The sequence below is a fragment of the Pristiophorus japonicus genome, chromosome 15 (assembly GCF_044704955.1).
Source record: "Pristiophorus japonicus isolate sPriJap1 chromosome 15, sPriJap1.hap1, whole genome shotgun sequence".
NCBI classification, from domain to species: Eukaryota; Metazoa; Chordata; class Chondrichthyes; family Pristiophoridae; genus Pristiophorus; species Pristiophorus japonicus.
Window position 1 is genome coordinate 30,376,624 of NC_091991.1, and position 19,405 is coordinate 30,396,028.

Genomic DNA, 19,405 nt, shown 5'->3' on the forward strand with positions numbered 1-19,405 from the left:
AAATACTTCATTGGCTGTAAAGAGCTTTGGAATATCCTGAGGTTGTGAAAGGCATTATATAAATGACAGTCTCTTTTTTTTTAAAGGGTAGGGAAATGGAATTGAAGTGGACAGCTTAAAGTCATGATGGGCTGGCTGACCCCCTTTGTTATTTCTGTCATTTCAGTATTCTGCCGTATCCCGGCATTGGAGTTCACGGTCCAGTTAGTTCAGCCTTCTATGATCCGTGTGAACTTGGTGTCTCATTTATGCCGAGTATATGGAAATTATGCTCACGCCATCCTTCCTTGTTTCCAGTTAAGCTCTTGCTGCAGTTCCTCAAGTTCGTGCGGCCACTGTAATTAGAATTTCATAGAATGATACAGCACGGGACCCGTGCCAGCTCTTTGAAAGAGCTATCCGATTAGTCCCACTCCCCTGCTCTTTTTCCCCATAGCCTTGCAAAATTGTTCCCCTTCAAGTATTTATCCAATTCCCTTTTGATTTGATTTTGAATTGCTGAGAATTTGTTTACTTAGAAGACATTCGTGTAGAATTTTATAAGAAGCTTTCTGAAAGTTAAAAAGACTATCATAGGTACCACCACCATCTACTACACAGCATCCTCAAAGTCAAGGTGGTTTCTCCGGCATAATTTCCATTTTCATTTTTAATTTATATTGCTATTTAAATCTACAGAAGACGACGACAAATAGATAAGAACTCAAAGGGACTTACGTGGATAGACTGGAGAGGCTGTGGTTCTCTTTAGAGCAGAGAAGATTGAGGGGAGATTTGACCAAGGTGTTCAAAATCATGAAGGGTCTGGACAGAGAGAAACTATTCCCATTAGTGAAGAACCAGAGGAGACAGATTTAAGGTGATTGGCAGAAGAGCCAAAGGCGACATGAGGATAAACTTTTTTATGTAGTGTGTCATTATGATCTGGAACGCACTGCCTGACAGGCTGGTGGAGGCAGATACAATCGTGGCTTTTAAAAGCGAATTGGATAAGTACCTGAAGGAAAAAAAAATTGTAGGGCTTGGGGAAAGGGTGGGGGGGAGGGGAGGGGGGGACTAGCTGAAGTGCTCTTGCAGAGAGCGGGCACAGGCTCGCCGGGCCAAATCACCTCCTTCTGTGATGTAACCATTCTATGAAATCAAATGGAAGTTTCTCTCACACTTTAGCAATATTCAACAGTTCAGTTTTAGTAAATACCTTAATAAAAAGTTATTCAACCGTTTATCTTCATTCTATGTTTTAGACACAAGTGGGTCGATTTGCTCCTCAGTTTTCTGGCTACCAACAACAGGACTCCCAAGAATTGCTTGCCTTTCTTCTTGATGGTTTACATGAAGACTTGAATAGGATTAGAAAAAAGCCATATATTCAGCTGAAAGATGCAGAAGGAAGACCCGATGAGGTACTACCAATTGTAATATTTTCCCCCATATTTTAGGGAGGAGCTGCGGTTAATGATATTGTGTTGAAGGTGAGCTGTATTCTCTGGAGGAGTATGTTGAATGTGAAATATTCTCCTTCCCCATCCACTTCATTGTTAAAATTGGTGTTTAGGGCTCCAAAGTGATGGTAAAGCACCAATGCCAACTCGGACTAGTTAGCCTCTGATCCCACAGAGAGAGCTTTTCGTTAACAGACCCAAAACGTGTGTCAGCAGAGTGGCTTTCTTTTGGCGAAGGGAACCCAAAATGGCAGGTTTCCAGCAAGATTCAGCAATTGTCAAATGTAGTACTGCAGTTAGGAGATTAAATAAGCTGTATGGAAAAAATAAAAGTACCTTATATCAATAGGTTGTTCAATACCCCCCACCCTCCAAGTGACCCCATTTGCAGCTTTAATCATTTTTATTCACAAGTCCTGAAAGGTTAATTGCATGAATTCTCATGAAACAACAGTGTGTTTTTTTTGGTTGCTCCTATCCTATTACTGTCAAAATTATACTCTGGTACAACCCAATGATTCTTGCTGTCTGGCATTTATCATTATGACAGCCAAAATTCTGCTACAATATGTTGAAATGTAGAGAGTAGGGATGGGACACCTACAATACATGCGGAGCCAGCACAGACACGATGGGCCGAATGGCCACCTCCTGTGCTGTACATTTCTACAATTCTAAAGCTGCGTCAGAGTAATTTTGAGTAATTCCACAGAATGGCAACTGTTCTCTTTCGTTGATGCATTTAAGGGGAAGCTGGATAAGTATGCAAGGTAGAAAGAAATGGCAAGATAGGGGTTAAATGAAGAAGGGTTGGGAGGAGACTCGTGTGAAGCATAAACACCGGCATTGACCAGTTGGGCCGAATGGCCTGTTTCTGTGCTGTAAATGAGTCACAGCTATGAACATTTTGTCATTTTATTCCCACAGGGAAACGGTCACTTGTCAAGTAGTCAATCATAGACGAGTAAGTGGAGCTGTGTCGCTTTGTTCTCTGAAACCTGTCTCCATTTGTTCTTTTTTTTTTCTTTCTTTTAAGGTGGTTGCTAAGGAGGCGTGGGAAAATCACCGGAAACGAAATGATTCTATCATTGTTGATATTTTTCATGGTCTTTTTAAATCTACACTTGTCTGCCCTGAATGTTCGAAGGTTTCTGTGACATTTGATCCATTTTGTTATTTAACACTTCCGTTACCCTTGAAAAAAGAACGCACTTTGGAGGTTTTCCTTGTCAGAATTGATCCGCTCACCAAACCTATGCAGGTACGAGAAGCATGGTTTAGCTCGCAAATTGAACTGGAAAATAAGCTATGCAGCCTTTTAGCCATGGTTGTGGTTGCATTTTTTTATATATAGAAAGTGGTCATCTATCCAAATAAAAGGTGCAATAACAGCTTACATTTATGTAGTATTTTTAATATTCAAAATGTCCTGAAGCCCTTTACAGAGAAATAAAGGGAGGAGAATGGACTTAAGCCCATGGGAGAGAAATTAGGAGGCAGAATTGACGTAAAGATCAAAAAGCTGGGGTTTGAGGGCAGAGAGGTACAGAGGCGGAGGAGTTTAGGGAGGGAGTTCCCCAGAGAGTGGCGACTGAAGGTTCTGCCATTCATGGTGGAGTGAACGGAGAGGTTGGGGCATGCACAGGAGGCCAGCATCAGAAGACTGGAAGGTGCTGAAGTGAGGAGCAAGACCATAGTGGGATTTAAGAGGCGAATGCAGATCGTCACATTGAGATCGTTTGACTGACCATCTAAGTATTGTGTTTTAAAGCATAATGTATTCACCATAGTTAGTTAAGATGCTAATGAGCTAGTTTTAATGAGGTTTTCTCATCGACATATCAATAATCAATTTGTTAGCTTGTCTCGGTAATCACTAAACACCTCAAACCCATTGTATTGGAAAGTCTTTAATCCCATTTTCTGGCTGTAAACAGCGAGAGACACCAAGACTAAAGCAAAACACTGCGGCTGGTGGAAATCTGAAATAAAAACAAAGCGCTGGAAGTACTCAGCAGGTCAGGCAGCATCCGTGGAGAGAGAAACAGAGTTAAGGTTTCAGGTCGATAACCTTTCGTCAGAGGCATAAGACTGATGGGCACAGAAGGCTGGCAGAACAGTTAGGTTTGTTAAAGAGGAAGCTGTGAGGGCTTTCATTAAGACCAAAAGGTGAGAAATACTGCAGGATATTTATAAGCCAACTTAAGTCACATAAGACGGCCCACTGTTGTGGGGTAGCATGACGTTCTTTTGCATTATGCCAAAATAAGTTGTACTGTTTTAATTACACGAGTCCAATCATTGCTGCCGCTCTGAGCATTCTCCTTGCTGTGAAATAAGCGGCGAAACAATCCGCTTCTGACTTCATCCCGCCAAATGTTTGCTCGGCCCACCGTCAGAGAGATTGAAGTAGTACAAGTGTGAAAGACACAAATATCCAGTTCAGGTCACGAGGAGGATGAAAGGCCAGCAAGTCTTGAGGTGACAGAAGCACGGACTATGTTTTGAGTGAAGGAGTGACTAGAGTTTGGCGGAGGCAAGGCAGTGTTGTTGTGGAGCTGGAAGTGAATGGGCTCGGTGATGGGGACTGAAGCTTCGCTCGGGATAGGGGGGGTCAAACGTGATTTTATTCAACGTGAGCGAATGGCTGGGAGGGAGCTGGAACCAGTGGCAAGGAAGCAGAATTTATAGTGGTGACCAAAAATAATTGTTTTGGTCATCCCCCATTGCCAGCTGAAGAAAGCTTGACTTACCCAAGCAGTCTGACGGCACTAGAGAAGTTATGGTGTTGACCAATGTTCCCGCTAAGCTGCGCAGCCACGCAGCAGTCTGAAGGTCCCGCGCAAGGCCGTTCACCAGTTTCTACAGGGAAGAAACAGAACGTGTGAAAATTTGAATGGGCTGCGCGACCAGTTAAAGGGACCACACTAAAAACAAATTCGGTTTGACATTGATGCCAACATGAGATACACTGATCCCATGCATGTGATAACGTTGCCAAGAGGCAGCATGTAGATGAGCAAGAGGAGGGGATCCTTTCGGGGCTCGTGATGTGGTCGTACAGGGGAGAAGAAAAGCCATTACATCATAAACCATAAGCAAGAGATGTAGCTGTATTTGGAGTAAGTTAGTTGAGGGTAGATATAACCTGGGCTATTTTATAATGACTGGAATTTGTTTCTGCACATTTGAACTAGAAAGAAAAGAAAGACTTGCATTTATATAGTGCCTTTCACGACCTCAGGACGTCTTAAAGCACCAGCCAGTGAAGTACATTTGAAGTCCCTGTTGTAATCTAGAAAATGCAGTAGCCAATTTGCGCACAGCAAGCTCCCACAAACAGTAATAAAATAATGACCAAATAATCTGTTTTAGTGATTTTGATTGAGGGAAAAATATTGGCCACGTCACCGAGGATAACTCCCCTGCTCTACTTCAAAGTAGTGCCATGGGATCTTTTACATCCACTTGAGAGAGCAGACGGGGCCTCGGTTTAACGTCTCATCTGAAAGATGGCACCTCCGATAGTGCAGCACTCCCTCCAGTACTACACTGGGAGTGTCGGCCTAGATTTTTGTGCTCAAGTCTCTGGAGTGGGACTTGAACCCACAACCTTGTGACTCCGAGGCAAGAGTGCTACTTGCTGAGCCACAGCTTGCCCATGAACTTCCACCTGCATGCATTTCACATGAGCATTTTTACCAATGCCTGTATATTAAAGATCTGTTTAACAGAAGTTCTTCTGTTTTCTTTCAGTATAAAGTAGTTGTTCCTAAAATCGGCATTATTTCAGATCTGTGTGCTGCACTGTCTACTCTATCAGATGTCCCTGCAGACAAAGTAAGAATCGGAGTCATTTCGATTTTGAATAATTCATATTTTTTTTTCTTTTGTCATAATTGTTGACAGCATTTTCTTGTGCTTTGTATTCAGATGGTTGTCACGGATATATACAACCACCGATTCCATCGAATATTTTCTTTGGATGAAAACCTGAGCAGCATCATGGAAAGAGATGATATCTTCATGTAAGTGATTGTGTAGCTGTTGTTTGTTCCCGTACTGAAATCCTATCTTTAACAAAGTGCTTAGTTGCAGTGAAAGAGAGAGGCCCTTAAATTACACTGCGAATATTAGTATCTTAACACATTTGTCTGCTGTTCATGTGTTTATTTTAAACATGGTTGAAGACCCAAATGTTGCACTGGATAATATAGACTTGAACTTTTCCCAGGCAAATTCCAGATGCAGTTATATACAAAAGAGAATCCATTTCATAATCGGAAACTGTGGTACAGATAACCACAGCACACAGGCTTTCACCTCTTCCTCTTCCTCTTCCTCTTCCTCTTCCTCTCCCTCTTTCTCCTTTTGGTTTTATTGTATGCCTCAACGCCTCGATTTCAAAATTCTCCTCCTTGTTTACAAATCCCTTCATGGCCTCGTCCTCCCTGTCTCTCTAATCTCTTTCAGCCTCATGACCTCACGTGATGTCTGCGCTCCTCAAATTCTGCCCGCTTGAGCATCCCTGATTATAACTGCTCAACCATCGGTGGCCGTGCCTTCAGCTGCTTGGGTCCTAAGCTCTGGAACTTCCTCCCTAAATCTCTCCGCCTCTTTACACCTCTTTCCTCCTTTAAGATGCTCCTTAAAACCTACCTCTTTCACCAAGCTTTTAGTCATCTGCAGTAATTTCATCTTACGTGGCTTGGTGTCAAATTTATCTGTTTTTGTCTTGTATCACTGCTGTAAAGCACCTTGGAACGTTTTACTACGTTAAAGGCACGATATAAATAAAAGTTGTTAATGCACCCACCATTCCTTTCCCCAGCCACAACTCCACTTGCCTACAGGCCAACTTTCAGGATTGTTATACACAGATTAGCACCTCCATTAAAACAATAGACACAGGAATTGATAACATTAACTTGCATTTATATAGCGCCGAAACGTCCCAAGGCACTTCAAACTCGTACACTAATATTTGAACTGGATAATTTGATGGCCAAACTACTCTTGGGTGATGAGCCGGTTTTATAATTGGTTGAGACTTGTCTTTACTATTCAGCTGAAGGGCAGATCTCATTATTACTTGTAACCACTCGTCCCAAACAACACACATACTCCCCCTCCATACCCATACCCATACCCATACCTATGACGTACTGAAATAATTGCATCATTGTCTCTACCTCTTAAAGGTGCTTTTTCCGTGCAGCCCTATACTCACGGCCCTTGAACACTTCAAAACAGACAAATGTAAATAATGCCTCATCCACAGCTACCTGTGCATATGAGACACTTGTGCAGGGGACTTTTATTGCACAGCCCTGGAAAGTGGCAAAAAAATGTTTGCATTTATATAGCGCTTTGCACGACCACTGTCCATCCCAAAGGTCTTTCCAGCCAATGAAGTACTTTTGAAGTGTAGTCACTGTTGCAAGCTACAATCAAGTCTAGATCTTGCCATTGTTGCATTGATTGCAGAATTAATTAATTTTAACAGTATCGCAGATACCGAATTACTGCTATCATTTTAAAATATTCACAAACCTACAAGAAATTCTTTACATTTCTTCACATCCGCTAACAGACAATGCCACGACTATTCCACCAGAGGGAGCTCTACAGCTCATAGTACCGATACAAGAAAGGCTTACCTTTATATTGCACCCTATCGTGTCACTCGGAGCTTTGCATACAATAGTAAGACAACAATTGCATGACAGCCTGTTGCGCACAGCCTCGTCCGAAATAAAGAAATAACATGAATGATCTGTTATTACGTTTTAGGAGGTGTTTGTTGAGGGGGGAAAGGGGTTGACCAGGCCACCATGAAAAGTGCCTCCTCCTCTTCAACAGTGCTATAGGATCTTTTAATGTGCACTTAAACCAGCAGAACAGGTAGACAGGACCTTGATTGTAACTTTTCATCTAAAAGGAAGCACCTCCAACAATGCAGCACTCCTTCAGTACTTCACTCGAGTGTCAGTTTCTAGAATGGAGCTTGAACCCCCAAATTTCTGATCCATAGCCCAAGGAAGGAAACACTTGTATTTATATAACGCCTTTTGCGACCACCAGACATCTTAAAGCCAATGAAGTACTTTTGGCATGTAGTCACCGTTGTGATGTGGGAAACGCAGCAATCAATTTGCGCACAGCAAGCTCCCACAAACAGCAATGTGATAATGACCAGATAATCTGTTTTTTTGTTACGTTGATTGAGAGATAAATATTGGCCAGGACACCAGAGATAACTCCCCTGCTCTTCTTCGAAATATTGCCATGGGATTTTTACATCCATCTGACACAGCAGACGGGGCCTCAGTGTAATGTCTCATCCGAAAGCATTACCAATTGAGCCGAACTGATATTCGCAGCCAAGCCACAAATGTCAATATTTGTTTTTGTTCAATATTTTCAAAATACCTCTGTAATAGATTATTTATAAGAACATAAGAAATAAGAACAGGAGTAGGCCCCTCGAGCCTGCTCTGCCATTCAATAAGATCATGGCTGATCTGATCGTGGACTTAGCTCCATTCCCCCGCCCGCTCTCCATAACCCCTTATCCCCTTATGGTTTAAGAAACTGTCTATTTCTGTCTTAAATTTATTCAATGTCCACAGCTTCCACAGATTTACAACCCTCTGAAAAATTAAATTTCTCCTCATCTCTCTTTTAAACGGGTGCCCCTTATTCTAAGATCATGCCCTCTAGTTCTAGTCTCCCCCATCAGTGGAAACAGCCTCTCTGCATCCACCTTGTCAAGCCCCCTCATAATCTTATATGTTTTGATAAGATCACCTCTCATTCTTCTGAATTCCAATGAGTAGAGGCCAAACCTACTCAACCTTTTCTCATAAGTCAACCCCCTTATCCCCGGAATCAACCTAGTGAACCTTCTCTGAACTGCCTCCAAAGCAAGTATATCCTTTCATAAATATGGAAACCAAAACTGCACGCAGTATTCCAGGTGTGGCCTCACCAAAACCTTGTATAGCTGTAGCAAGACTTCCCTGCTTTTATACTCCATCACCTTTGCAATAAGATACCATTGGCCTTCCTATCACTTGCTGTACCTGCATACAAACCTTTTGTGTTTCATGCACAAGTACCCCCAGATCCCGCTGTACTGCGGCACTTTGCAATCTTTCTCCATTTAAATAATAACTTGCTCTTTGATTTTTTTCTGCCAAAGTGCATGACCTCACACTTTCCAACATTATACTCCATCTGCCAACTTTTTGCCCACTCACTTAGCCTGTCTATGTCCTTTTGCAGATTTTTTGTGTCCTCACACATTGTTTTTCCTCCCATTTTTGTATCGTCAGCAAACTTGGCTACGTTACACTCAGTCCCTTCTTTCAAGTCGTTAATATAGATTGTAAATAGTTGGGGTCCCAGCACTGATCCCTGCGGCACCCCACTAGTTACTTGTTGCCAACCAGAGAATGAACCATTTATCCCGACTCTCTGTTCTCTGCTAATTAGCCAATCCTCTATCCATGCTAATATATTACCCCCAACCCCGTGAACTTTTATCTTGTGTAGTAACCTTTTATGTGGCACCTTGTCAAATTCCTTCTGGAAGTCCAAATACACCACATCCACTGGTTTCTCTTTATCCACCCTCTTCGTTACATCCTCAAAGAACTCCAGCAATATTGTCAAACATGACTTCCCCTTCATAAATCCATGCTGACTCTGCCTGACCAAATTTTGCTTTTCCAAATGTCCTGCTACTGCTTCTTTAATAGTGGACTCCAACATTTTCCCAACCACAGATGTTAGGCTAACTGGTCTATAGTTTCCTGCTTTTTGTCTGCCTCCTTTTTTAAATAGGGGCGTTACATTTGCAGTTTTCCAATCTGCTGGGACCTCCCCAGAATCCAGGGAATTTTGGTAAATTACAACCAATGCATCCACAATCCCTGCCACTACTTCTCTTAAGACCCTAGGATGCAAGCCATCAGGTCCAGGGGATTTATCTGCCTTTAGTCCCATTATATTACTGAGTACCATCTCCTTAGTGATTGTGATTGTGTTAAGATCCTCCCCCGCTATAGCTCCTTGACTATTCACTGTTGGAATATTGTTAGTGTCCTCTACCGTAAAGACTGATATTTGTTCAGAATTTCTGCCATCTCCATGTTCCCCATCACTAATTCCCCAGACTTGTCCTCCAAGGGACCAACATTTATTTTAGCCACTCTTTTCCTTTTTATATACCTATAGAAACTCTTGCCATCTGTTTTTATATTTTGTGCTAGTTTACTTTCGTAGTCATTTCCCGTTCTTGATCATTACTTATGTCGCTTCAAACATACTAATCAGAATCCGTGTTATCAACAGTTTTAAAGGATACTTCATGACACAATGCAGATGTCTAAAATCTGGTAGAAATCACAGAAATGTAGTAAAGTTGGTTCTAGTAATTTCGTGATTCATTCAAACGTTATTAAGTTAATAGGACAACTATTTACTGTGGAGAAGATGCCACGTGTTTCACTGTCCCCAGCTTATGTAATATTAGGGTGTTTTAATGGTGTAATTTTAGGGTATTTTAATGAGTTAACTAGCAGAGACCCACAAAACATTTGCAGTCAAATTAGTATCTTTATTGCAACAGTACTTGTTTATACTGTTATCATCATCTTCATCTATAGAATCAACGCTGATGTCCTCCCTCCCCTCTCCCACTCTCCCTCTAATCTTCCCTCTCCCTCCCTCTAACCTTCCCTCTCCCTCCCTCTAACCTTCCCTCTCCCTCCCTCTAACCTTCCCTCTCCCTCCCTCTAACCTTCCCTCTCCCTCCCTCTAACCTTCCCTCTCCCTCCCTCTAACCTTCCCTCTCCCTCTCTCTCCCTCTAACCTTCCCTCTCTCTCCTTCTAACCTTCCCTCTCTCTCCTTCTAACCTTCCCTCTCTCTCCCTCTAACCTTCCCTCTCTCTCCCTCTAACCTTCCCTCTCTCTCCCTCTAACCTTCCCTCTCTCTCCCTCTAACCTTCCCTCTCTCTCCCTCTAACCTTCCCTCTCTCTCCCTCTAACCTTCCCTCTCTCTCCCTCTAACCTTCCCTCTCTCTCCCTCTAACCTTCCCTCTCTCTCCCTCTAACCTTCCCTCTCTCTCCCTCTAACCTTCCCTCTCTCTCCCTCTAACCTTCCCTCTCTCTCCCTCTAACCTTCCCTCTCTCTCCCTCTAACCTTCCCTCTCTCTCCCTCTAACCTTCCCTCTCTCTCCCTCTAACCTTCCCTCTCTCTCCCTCTAACCTTCCCTCTCTCTCCCTCTAACCTTCCCTCTCTCTCCCTCTAACCTTCCCTCTCTCTCCCTCTAACCTTCCCTCTCTCTCCCTCTAACCTTCCCTCTCTCTCCCTCTAACCTTCCCTCTCTCTCCCTCTAACCTTCCCTCTCTCTCCCTCTAACCTTCCCTCTCTCTCTCTCTAACCTTCCCTCTCTCTCTCTCTCTCTAACCTTCCCTCTCTCTCTCTCTCTCTCTCTAACCTTCCCTCTCTCTCTCTCTCTCTAACCTTCCCTCTCTCTCTCTCTCTCTAACCTTCCCTCTCTCTCTCTCTCTCTAACCTTCCCTCTCTCTCTCTCTCTCTAACCTTCCCTCTCTCCCTGCCGCCACCCCCCTCTTTCCCTGCCGTCACCCCTCTCTCTCCATCCCCCCCTTTCCAGCTTTGTCGAGCAACAATCTATTGTTCATTTGTTTAACCACGTCATGATTGAGAATGATGTGGGCTATTTACATTCTTTACCTCCTCCAGCAATGATTAGTGCTTCGTTAAAACTAATAACGGATGTTTATTAAAAAAAGATGATGGGCATTGCAATGAAATGCTTCTTTTGTTGTTGTAGTTTTGAAGTAACTGGCAGTAGGACGGACGACACCGACACTGTAGTGATTCCGGTGTATCTACGTGAGAAGTATCGGCAGCCCAGCTATGGCCACCATAGCAACGCGTGCTTGTTTGGGCAACCCTTTATGATATCTGTGCCGAGAAACATTACTGAGGAGAAGCTCTATAACCTATTACTTATGAAAATGTGGTAAGTATCTGACAGTTTACTATTCTCATCGTTCTGAAATCTTTTATGCTCGTCCTGTCAAGACAGCACGCGATGTTCTATTAATAGTTTGGTTATTGTCTTCCAATTGATTAAAGATAAGGGCAGTGTGATGAAAATAATTTAGATCGAGCACTGATTATCTGGCTCATAGGTTGCTTTTGTTCATCTTTATCCTTTGCCAGAGAAATGTGGTAGCCTCGATTGAATCTGTAAATAAACATGGGTCCCTGACTGGAGGCAGGTTTCTGATATCCAAAGATAATGGTAATGCCCAAACTCTCAGCCCTGCACAGAAAGTTGTCCTCTTGCTTCCAGCTTACGTAATCATTTGCTTCGCTAGATAAGTCAACCAATCTATATAACTTCTAGGAAGAAGTTTCTAAAACGCCTTTCACCACCTCAGGACATTCCAAAGCGCTTTATAGCCAATGAAGTACTTTTGAATGTGTAGTTACTGTTGTAATGTAGGAAAACTTAAGTTTGCCAAACATCATTATACTTCCTCTGCCACCTCTACGTTTTGCAGTAGCTGGCTCTGCACTTGAGAGAACATCTTTCCCTTCCTGCCCCACCCTCCCATGATTATACAGATAAGCTGGCATAAGCAGGCGAATCTCTTGCTGTGGCAAAACAAACACAGCATAGAACATCTGTGGGCTGTTTGATGATCAGAATACATAGGAGCTTGTGATGATACCAAGGCTGTCGTACTTAGGAGTGGATTTGGACAGATTTTTAGTTTGCCTCTGGTAAATGGATGTTTTGTGAAATGAAAAATGCTGGAAACACTCAGCAGGTCAGTCAGCATGTGTGGATAAAGCAGTTAAATGTTCAAGTGTGGCCTCCTTCAGCAACAACAAACAACTTGCACTTATATAGCACCTTTAAAATAGTAAAACGTCCCCCCGGCTCTTCACAGGAGAGTAAACAGACAACATTTGACATTGAGCCACACAAAATATTAGGATCGGTGGTCACAAAGAGGTAGGTTTTAAAGAGCGTCTTAAAGGTGGAGAGTGAGGTAGTGAGGGTTAGGGAGGGAATTCCAGGCTTTGGGGCCTAGGCAGCTGAAGGCACGGCCACAGTGGCCAATGCAGCAGAACTCATGAAGGGTCCACGTCTGAAACGCTAACTTGCCCGTTCTCTCCACAGATGTTTCCTGTCCTGCTTGGCTTTTCCCACACTTTGTTTCTTTTTGTTTCAAATTTCCAGCATCTACTTTTTTGCTTTTCATGTATTATGTAAAATTAATTTGGGTCGTCTCAACCTTTTTCCCAGTGGGTGTTTAATCCGCACCTCAAAACTGCCACATCCTGCACAAATTAACCAAATGTATTAAGATTCTATCAGAATGACTGCTAGTAACATCAATGTGACATTTTATTTTTTTAATTTAAGACTGGTTTGTCCCAGCAATGCATAGGGGGATCTCTGAACTGCCCTAACTGGAAGCATTGAGGTTTCTATGGGATGTAAGGGTTTGGAGAGGGACTGAACCCTACAGATTAAAGGGCTCAAAACTCATGACAATTCTTACCTTCAAGCCTGAGATTTTTTTTCCAGCATCCTTTTGTTAGGTGCATATTAATCAGTAGTTTTTTTTTAAAGTTGAGTTTTCTGAACTACTTTTGTTTTGTTCCGTTTCTTTGATTCTAGCCGATATGTTAGAACCTGTAATGAAAATGAAGATGAAGAAGGAAGCCTTCATTTTTCCAAAGACCATGGTATCAATGGCAATGGGCAAAATGGTGTACATGAGGAGGGATCTCCAAGTAAGGCTCGAGTGTTTCTAACTTGGTAATGCCTTAAATCTTAATGAGGACTTTGTGGCTGTTCTTTAGCAAAATCTTCCCCTCCTATCTGCGGATCTATGTAAAATGAGTTTGGGTCGTCTCAATCTACTGATTGGTGTACTCACTAACCTGCTTTATACCAATCAGAATACATGGTGTTAAGAATTGGGATGTCATGTTTGTTTGAAGGATTGTGAATTTGACACGTCTACATTATTGTAGAATATTTAGCCATAGTATTTGCACACACATATATTTCTGGTTTGATAACAGCAACAACAACTTGCATTTATATAGCTGCTTTAACATAGTAAAATGTCCCAAGACATTTCACAGGAGCGTTATCAAACAAAATTTGACACCGAGCCACATGTGGAGATATTAGGGCAGGTGACCAAAAGCTTGTTCAGAGGTAGGTTTTAAGGAGCGTCTTAAAGGAGGTGAGTGTGGTAGAGAGGTTTATGGAGAGAGTTCCAGACCTTATGGCCATGGCAGTTGCAGGCACAGCCGCCAATGGTGGAGCGATTCAAATTGGGGATGTGCAAGTCCACAGCTTGAGTAGTACGGACAGTTCTGGTCACCACATTACAGGAAGGATGTAATTGCACTAGAAAGGCTGCAGAGGAGATTTACGAAGATGTTGCCAGGACTGGAAAACTTTAGCTATGAGGAAAGATTGAATAGGCTTGTTTACCTTGGAACAGAGGAGGCTGAGGAAGATTTAATTGAGGAATATAAAATTACGAGGAGCCTAGATAGAGTGAATCTATTTCCCTTGGCAGAGGTAAATAACCAGGGGGCATAGATTCAAAGTAGTTGGTAGAAGAATTAGAGGGAGATGAGGAAACGTTGCTTCACCCAGAGGGTGGTGGGGGTCTGGAACTCACTGCCTGAAAGGGTGGTAGAGGCAGAAACCCTCATCACATTTAAAAGGTACTTGGATGTGCACTTAAAGGGCCCAAGTTTCCACATGATTCGCGCCTGATTTTTAGGAGCAACTGGTGGAGAACGGACTATTTTAGAAATCGCAATTCTCCACATTTTTTTTTCTGCAGTTCTAGTCAGGTAGAACAGTTCTAGTTTAGAACAGAATTTTTTCTTCAAAAGTGGGTGTGTCCGGCCACTGACGCCTGATTTGAAAGTTTCCACAGTGAAAATGTACTCCAAACTAAAGTAGAATGGCGCCAGTGAAGATTTTTGTAGAACTGAAAAAACCTGTTCTACACATTAAAAAATCAGGCGCAGGTTACAAATTAGGCGTCCAGAACGAGGTGGGGGGGGAAGGGAACTCATTAAATTCGACAATAAATCCTTATTTATACTTCTACAAATATTATACAAATAAATCCAACCTGAATAAACATTTATAAGCCAAGAAAAGATTAAATAAACCATCTTCCTACCTGTGTGAAAGTGCTTCAGCCAGGGAGAATTCTGCAGCTGTTCGTGCCGCTGAGCGAGAGAGGGAGGGAGAGAGAGAGAGAGGGGAGAGGGGGGAAGCGGGTGTCGGGTCGGGGGGGGGGGGAGCGGGGGGCGGGGGTGTTGCGGGCCTTGGGTCGGGGGGGGAGCGGGTGTCGGGTCGGGGGGGGGGTGTTGGGGGGAGCGGGTCTCGGGTGTCGGTCGGGGCAGGGGGGGCTCGGATCTCGGTCGGGGCGGCGGGGGGAGCGGGTCTCGGGGGTCGGGGGGGAGCGGGTGTCGGGTCGGGTCGGGGGGGGAGCAGGAGCTGGCCGTGGGAGGAGCCTCATTCACGCAGCCCCAGTGAGGCCATTGGGCCAGGGCTAGGGGCTGCGTGCTTCGGGCCCCTCCCACACAGTTCGGCGCCTGGAGCTACTGCACTTGCGTGCCGACTGTAGCGCGCAAGTGCAGAGGTCCAGGCACTGTTTTCAGCGCAGGGACCTGGCTCCGCCCCCCCCACAGCTCGTGCCGGCTGCGCCGAGTGCCACAGGACCTGTAAGTCGGTGGAGAATACCGAGGATTTTTTTAGGCGCGACAAACGGGCGCCCAGCTCGGAGGGGCGCCCGTTTTTTTTCTTGTGGAAACTTGGGCCCAAAGAGCTGTAACCTACAGGGCTATGGACCTAGTGCTGGAAGGTGGGATTAAGCTGGGTAACTTTTTTTTGACCTGCACGGACATGATAGGCTGAAATGGCCTCCTGTGTCGTAATTTTCTATGATTTCTATGAAGAGATCCGAATTAGTGGAGGGATGATATCTCGGGGGGGGGGGGGGGGGGCTGTGGGGCTGGAGGAGGATACGGAGATGGGGAGGGCCAAGGCCATGGAGGGATTTAAAAATATGGATGAACATTTTTAAATTGAGGCATTGCTTAACCAGGAGCCAGGGTAGGTCAGCGAGCACAGGGGCGATGGATGAAAGGGACTTGGTGCGAGTTAGGGTGCATGCAGCAGAGTTTTGGACGACCTTAAGTTTATGGAGGGTAGAAGATGGAAGGCCAACCAGGAGTCCATTGAAATAGTCAAGTCTAGTAATACTTTTGTTTAGATGGATAATAATTTAGAATCCCTGGTTTGATTTTATTTTCTAATCTCAGTGTTGGATACCAAAGTCCACAGAACCCAATGTTCCAATAAATTGTACAACAAACAAAACAACATTTACCCATGTTTGATACTGTTCTGTTTCTGTCCATGTACCATTCAGGCTATCAAACCCTGACTGATTATTTAGGCTGATTAGACTTGCAGGCAAGTGAAATAAATAAAACTCAGAATTAAGTTATTTACGTTGCCTAACACATCTTACTAAGACAACGTTGTCATATTTATAATTGTAGGTGAGCTGAATTAATATTTGTTGTTGGTTTTGTTGGTTTCTCTCTGGGAAAAGTTTACAGTTCGCTACTTGGGCTGGAGAAAAGGGCAATACAGTGCCACTTTGCTTTTTACTTCAGAGTTGTGTCTGCAGAGTTCCTTTACATTAGTTCCTACACAGATAGAAATCTATGTTACATTTTTTTCTTTGCTGAATTGAGGTGTTCTGCTGGAACATTTTATTGCCAGTCTCCATTCACCCCCCTCATCTCTGAATCATAGAATTTTACAATACAGCAGGAAACCGTTTGGCTCCCTGAAAGAGCTATCCACGCAGCCTCCATCCTTCTCCACATCCTTCTACCTTTTCTGTTTTCAGATATTTATTCACTTCCCGTTAAACACTGTTGTATATTCTGTTTTTGTAGAGCATTCCAAATCCTAAAGACCTGTATTTTTTTTAATCTTCCAACTTCTCCCTACTTCTCCCTTCATTCTTTTGATGACCTTAAATTTATGCCTTCTTGTTCATGACTTAGCAATCAGTAGGAATAGATTTTCTCCATTTGCCTGAACATAACCCTTCATAATGCAAACTTGCCACATCATCAACAAAATACACTGTGGCATATTTCAACCAAATTATGTTAATTAATTACCATTTTAAAGAAGCACAGTGGGATTGGACGATGTACGTATATCCATGATAAATGCGACTGCAACATCTGCAGCTTAAAAGCATTTCATGTGGCCCTTCATATACTGGATGCTATTCCTGTATCTCGTTTGCTAAAATCTAATGGAGATTTTTGTCAGAATATTTTGACTTTATCTGTAAAGGTAACAGCTCATAATGAGTGAGTTTTTTTCAGGAGACACTGAGGTGGTTCTCGAGCATATGAAGTAACCTATTGGTTATTTAGAATTATTTGAACACGTCAAATAAAGAAACAGAGGAATTAAAAATCACTTATTAGCACTTGTACCAAGATAGTGTGTGTCTGTCTGTATCTGTGTCCCTGAACCAAACCTGCTTTGCATTTTGTGTGCATTCTAAAAGTTAGGCAATATTTTCAATGACCATACTTATATCTGCATATTTCAACTGCTTCACTTTCTGAGCAGTTTGGTCAGTTGCATTTTCTGACAGCAGTGACATGGTCATACTGAGGAAAATCGAATGTTTTATGAAATCTTTTTTAAATGCAAAAGTATATTGAAAGGTTGAAAAAAGCTGCCGATTTTTGCTGCAGAAAAAAACATCCTGGACACAATCTGAAAGCGAAAGGCAGAGTGATTATACCCCAGTCTTTAAAATACACAAACATCAGATGCCAATGGTGTTTCTCTGTCCTCTCAAATTCAGTACAGTACAACTTAGTTCAGACTAACTCACATAAGATGTGTCTGATGAAGCTAATTTATATATTTCCACTATGTAACAAAAAGCACACAGCTTGTGTTCTTGCTGCTCTTTAACAGGAATAATGATTATTATATTTCATTTAAAATGCAGGGTACTACATTAATTTACAATATTTACTAAAACTGAACTGAATAATGCTGAATTGAGAGAAAGTGCCATTTGATTTGTTTGAGTTCTTATCGGTTTACCTTTATCTGCTGTAGAAGTATTTACATAGCAATATAGCTTAAAATTCAAACAGGAAATCATGCCAGAGAAACCACCTTGACTTCTTTTGAGGATGCTGTGCAATAGATGGTGTTATTTTTTATGATAGTCTTTTTAACTTTTTCAGAACACTTCTGATAAAATTCTACATGAATGGCTTCCAAATGAACAAATTCCCAGCAATTCAAGATCAAATCAAAAGGAAATTGGATAAATACTTCAAGGGGAAATATTTTACAGGGCTATGGGGGTGGGGCGCGGGGCCAAAGTGCAAGGGAATAGCTCTTTCAAAGAACTGGCACAGGCATGATGTGCCGGATGGCCGTCCCCTGTGCTGTATGATTCTATGAAATCAGAACAAACTGGCCAAAAGTGAGAAATGGAAAGTAATTATGAAGTGTTATAATGGCAGGGAATGTTGGGTGGAATCCCTCAAGGGTCAGTATCTTACTCCCATTGTTTCTGATCAATATAAATAACCTAGATACCGAAACCAATCATAAAATAATCAGATATGTTGATCTAAAAATAGGGACCAGTAGAAACAGAGTATGCAGGAAAGGATTTAGATCAGTAATGCAACAAAAACATACATTTATATAGCACCGTTAACATAGTAAAACATTCCCAGGTGTTTTGCAGGAGCGTCATCAGACCAAATTTGTCAATTAAGTAGATGCACAGAAAATTAAATTTTAATAATTATTGCACACGGGTTGAAATCTGTGGAACACAAGTATACAGTAGATGGAATTAAATTAGTGTAAGCAGGCTTGGAAAGGGATTAATTGTAGAGATATCACTTTCAATGCCTGAATAATGTGGAGAAGCAATTTAAAAGTTCATAGAATGATAAGGTATAAAACCATAACAGTGGATTATAATGCTACAGAGGTTATGCTACGACTTTACAATGCACTGACCAAATCGCACTTGAAATACTGTTTTGGCAACCATATCATAAAAAGGTTCACTTGCATTAAAGACCCAGTCAGTTTATTCAGTGAACCATACAGGCTAGAGGGTCCCATCTCTGAGTTGTGCTGAACTAAGCTGATCTCAGCCAGGGATATGGCAAGGGCACAACTGGCTTCCCTGGCTTATGGATAAGGGATTAAGCCAAGGTTTCTGTCATGTATTCAACCAGTATTGTAACTCATGTATAATCTGACCTAAGTTGTACACTGTGAGAACACTGACCACTAGGTAGTGAACTTGTGGGAGACACTCCTAACCTAGACCTTCAGATATAAAAGGGGAAGCTCCACCCACTTCCATCACTTGAGTGCTATGAAATAAAGGACAGGTCACAGACTGACCTCTCAAGCATGGGCCTCGTGTGCATTTATACTGTATAGTAAGGACGTATCAATGGCGACAAGAAACTGGGATTTAAACCACGCAAGCATGGCCACTAGCAGAACAGACGAGAGGTACTGTGTTAAGGAATGGTTGGGACAGAGATTCAACATTGTTAAAGCAGCACACAGTTCTCCAGGCAGACAAGGGCAGTCGGGCATGCCCCAACATGTAGTCGAACCCAGAGGGAGAGTTCGACAGAGACAATGGCAAGCTGATCGGCTATTCACGCCATTGCAAGGGACAATGCAGCCAGTAATGGGGCCATCAGCACCTGTTAATGGCGCACTCAAGGGCAATAACAGGGGCAGTCAGGGACGATCGACTGGCAA

At 42.8% G+C, this 19,405-nt stretch overlaps 1 protein-coding gene across 8 annotated transcripts in view; it reads left to right on the forward strand.

The window, feature by feature from the left end:
- The window catches only part of LOC139280663 (ubiquitin carboxyl-terminal hydrolase 15-like), a 146,391-nt gene that overhangs the window by 97,322 nt on the left and 29,664 nt on the right, over window positions 1–19,405 (forward strand). For 4 of the 8 annotated variants that reach the window (XM_070900258.1, XM_070900259.1, XM_070900262.1 and 1 more), the window contains 6 exons: window positions 1,245–1,403; window positions 2,479–2,703; window positions 5,199–5,282; window positions 5,352–5,470; window positions 11,306–11,497; window positions 13,175–13,290. In XM_070900258.1, the coding sequence (XP_070756359.1) occupies window positions 1,245–1,403; window positions 2,479–2,703; window positions 5,199–5,282; window positions 5,352–5,470; window positions 11,306–11,497; window positions 13,175–13,290 (895 nt within the window). Of the gene's footprint in view, window positions 1–1,244; window positions 1,404–2,478; window positions 2,704–3,379; window positions 3,612–5,198; window positions 5,283–5,351; window positions 5,471–11,305; window positions 11,498–13,174; window positions 13,291–19,405 lie in introns of those variants that run through there. The other 4 variants (XM_070900260.1, XM_070900261.1, XM_070900264.1 and 1 more) reach the window with 3 other exon arrangements.